We start from the raw sequence: 4,034 nt of genomic DNA, 5'->3' as shown, positions 1-4,034 counted from the left end.
AAAAATGTTTTTGTCTTTTTTTTTGTCATTTCTTTTTTTTAAATTGTGTATTGTGTATGATTGTAATTTAGGGGTGGAGTGGGGGCACTAGGGGAAGCTTGACCTAAGTTGTTTGTTTTTTATTTTTCATGCAAATGAATAGTTTGCATCTTCATGCACGGTACAGCAGGCGTTAATTTGTCAGATGCAAACTTCTGCTTGCTCGTGCAAGAGTTTTTGATTATTTTTGTAAATCAATTGTCTGCAGACTGTGAGTGTTTTCAGGGAAGTCTGAGTGGGGGCAGGGTTTCCTGCAGCGGTGCAGCTCAGCCCTCAGACAGATAAATAGTGGTTTCCTTCATGCACTCACTTTGCAGCGTTGAGTGTTGGACGAACCAAACTTTCATTTGACCTTTTCACAGCTCGCAAAACAAGAGAAAGGTAAGAAAACGGTTTTACATTTGTCTAAAAACGATAGTAATGAGATTATAATAATGAAATATCATGTGACACTTTATTTCAGTAGAGACATTTATTTTATTTATTTTTTTGTAGCGGATTTATTTGAAAATTGTACTGATAAAAAAAAGTTAGAACACCTGTTGATAGAAGCAGGACTTTTTAAAAATTTTAAAATTATAACTCCCACTAAAACCATCATTTTTCAGCTTGTATGACCACATTAACCATTAGTTTTCTCTAGAAAAAAAGGAGGGAAAAGAGTGACTTTACTGTTAATGCAGTGAGATTATAATGATGGAAAATGTGCGATTTTAGCTTTTTATTCAAGAAAATGTGATTTTATTCGACTTCTACATCTTCATTTTACATTTTAATTTGATAAATTTTCCTTGTACATTTACAATACAATTTCAATATAGCAAAGGCTACACTTGTTCACATATTCATTATTTATTATTATTCATAATCATACATTTATTAATGAGAGTTTTTCATCGTAAATTTGGATAAATCCCTCTGACTCAGGGCTTTAAGGAATACAATATTTAACGTTAATTTACTGAAGTTAGATGAAGTTAATGTGTCCCAAAAGGTTATGAAAATGTACAATAGCAGTATTTTTTTCAAATTTAGATTAAAAATTGATGATTGAGCGACATTTTTTAGGGGAAAGTACTATATTAAAATGCATTAACGTGACTCAAACACGTTTAAAAATAAATTTTAAAAATAGATTTATAAAAAATAAAGTGTCAATCTTAAATTTCTTTAGCCAGCAGCTAAGGTTAGCTAACAGCGTCAGCTAGATTAGATATATATTCGGCGGCTAACTAGCTTTAAAGCTCGACGATTTTTTGATTTGCATGTAATGAAATAAAATTATTAGAAAATTACAGTATACAGTATTTTAAAAATGATACAGCTACTTAGTGAGCTAGCGAAAGATGACGGCTAGTTATCTAACGTTAGCTGGTTAGGTGATGATGGTTAGTTTGCTCTGGTTAGGGCCTGTTCGCTAACTTGCTAATTAGCCTAATGAGGTCAGTTAGCAAATTTTAGCTCAGTGATTTGATGATGATGGCTAGTTAGCTAACTAGGCAATTGGGGGATAATGGTTAGTTATCTAGTAGCTGGCTAATTATGTCAAAATTGGTAGTTATCGTTATATATTGCTAATTGTGTGATGATAGTTAGTTAGCCTTACTAGCCAATTAGTTTATAATGTTTAGCTCGCTAGCTAGCTCGCTAGCTAATTAGGGATGACAGTTAATGAGCTGAAGTTAGCTAATTAGACAGCTAGTTAGCTAACTAACTAACTGGCTCATAAGGTTGTCATGTTATCTTGCTAGCTCATTGGGTGATGATAGTTAGTTAACCTATCTAGCTAATTAGGAGTTAATGGCTTGTAATCTAGCTAGCTTGCTAATTAGGTGATTACAGTTAGTTAGCCTAAGTAGCTCATTAGGTTATAATGGTTAGTTATCTAGCTAGCTAGCTCGGCAGTTAATTAGATGGTAGTGAGCTAGCTCATAGCTAATTATATGATGACTGCTAGTAAGCTAGCTAATTAGTTGATATTGGCTAGCTAGCTAGCTAGTTAGGTTATAGTGGTTAGTTATTTAGCTAGGTCTAGTTAGTTATCTAGGTGATGAAGGTTAGTGAGCCAAGTTTAGCTATTTAGATGATGACAGCTAGTTAGCTAACTAGCTAATTATTGCTATTTAGCTTAACTAGCTATTTAGGTGATTACAGTTAGTGGGATGAGGTTAGATAATTTAATGATGCTAATTAGCAAGCTATCTTACAAGGTGATGATAGCTAGTTAGCTAACTAAGTCTTTAAAATATGATGGCTAGTTAGCTAACTAGCTTGCTAATTAGGTGATGATTTGTTACTTGAGTAGTTGGCTAATGAGGTGATAAGTGTAATTTAGCTATGTGATTGTCTAATTAGGTGATGATAGTTAGTTATTTAGCTAGCTGGCTAAATAGATGATATTTTCAGGTAGCTATCCATTAATATCCATAATAAACATTTAATTTATCTGTGGAATAACTGACACCGTTATCGAGGTTTATGCACTTTCATATGAAGATATATCAGCAAGTATTGTGAAATAAATCAACTGAGAAATTGCTTATGGATTAGATAACTTCACTAAAAAACACACATTGCACAAGTTCCCCTTCTCATCATGAGGATGTCATGAACACACAGGTTTTTGCTGTATGTGTGTAAACAACACGCGCTCTTTATTTCGGCCAGAGAGCAGCCTGAGATACAAGTTAAAATAGCAAATAGTTTCTCAGTTTCTGTCCTGTATCCTCCAGACATGGCCGTCCAGGAGCAGCCGACCCAGATGGGGAGAGCGGTGATTTCCCAAGGCCCCGGGACATGGAGCACCGGCCTCTGCGACTGCTTCAGCGATATGGGCACCTGTAAGTTTACCCAACAGTCCCAAATAATGCTGCTCACCAAGTTCAGGGTTCCCACAGTCATGAAAAACCTGGAAAAGTAATAGAATTTATAAATAACTATCTCCAGGACTGTAAAAGTTGTTGAAAACTAAATATATACCTGGAAAGTTTTGGAATATTCATTGAATTTTGTTTCACAGTTCTGTATAATATGACATAATATGCTCAAGGACTGTTGGAAATTTTAAAATCTGTTGATAATTTGTTTTCGTTTTTTTTTAAAAAATTTTTACAGTCTCTGGCTGATAAATGGTGCAATTTTTGTGATTTTTATTGGTTTGAAAAGTTTTTGAAAATTTTCTTTAGAAATCACCACAAATTTAAAAGAAAAAGAAAGATTTCTTTCACATCACGTCACCCATTAATACATGCATTATTTCCAAAGTATTCTGTCCACTTAATGCCCCCTCTGTGGATCGAGAACATTAGCAATGAGAAATGGAAGAAGAAATGACCCATTTTTAATTAGTAAAAAAAAAACACAATAAAATTACCTGAAAATTTGTTTAAAAAAATAAAATAAATAAGGATCTAATGATAATTAAAAATATATTCTTCCTTTAGTTTTTTTTTATGTTTTTCCCTAGAACTGAGAAAAAAGAAAAAAAAATCTAAATGAAGTAATTATTTGCAATTTGTAGAACAAATTGTTGCTCGCTGTCTTTTTCCCCTTGTTTTTGAAAGAAATTTCGCCAATATGTTCAGGGTTTAAAGATTTAAAAGGCGACTTAAAGCAAAAAAAAAGTCACGTAGCTCCAGGTTTAAAGGGTTAATAATGGTACCATACAAATACGATATTAAGACCACAGCCTGTCGTACTGAAAGCTCTTTCCCTCTGCTCTCCAGTCTGCTGTGGTTTTTGGTGCTTCCCCTGCATGCAGTGCCAGACCGCTTCTGACAACGGCTGGTGCTTCTGCATGCCGCTACTGGACGTCTGCTGCGTGGTGTCCTGCCTCCTCCGCGCCGACATCAGAGAGCGCCACGGCATCCCCGTAAGGCTGGCTTGGGGAGGGAGGGGGATGTTTATTTTTATAGTTTCTGGCAGTGATAAATGGTGTCATTTTTGGCGATTTTTAAGGAAAACATGCCTTTCCACAGGTTTGGAAAGCATGTTTT

General features: G+C 34.7%; 1 protein-coding gene across 1 annotated transcript; it reads left to right on the top strand.

Annotated features, from left to right (window-relative positions):
* Nucleotides 1-312: 312 nt before the first annotated feature.
* Nucleotides 313-3,910, top strand: LOC121965225 (placenta-specific gene 8 protein-like; the record flags this gene model as incomplete). Its single annotated transcript, XM_042515382.1, has 3 exons — nucleotides 313-420; nucleotides 2,772-2,879; nucleotides 3,765-3,910. Coding segments are annotated over exons 2-3 (252 nt in total), but the record flags the coding sequence as incomplete, so codon positions are not given.
* Nucleotides 3,911-4,034: the final 124 nt, after the last annotated feature.

This window comes from Plectropomus leopardus, unplaced genomic scaffold (assembly GCF_008729295.1).
Source record: "Plectropomus leopardus isolate mb unplaced genomic scaffold, YSFRI_Pleo_2.0 unplaced_scaffold19123, whole genome shotgun sequence".
NCBI lineage: Eukaryota > Metazoa > Chordata > Actinopteri > Perciformes > Serranidae > Plectropomus > Plectropomus leopardus.
Note: the sequence above shows the minus strand (reverse complement) of the source record. Positions and strands in the feature narration are given on the sequence as shown.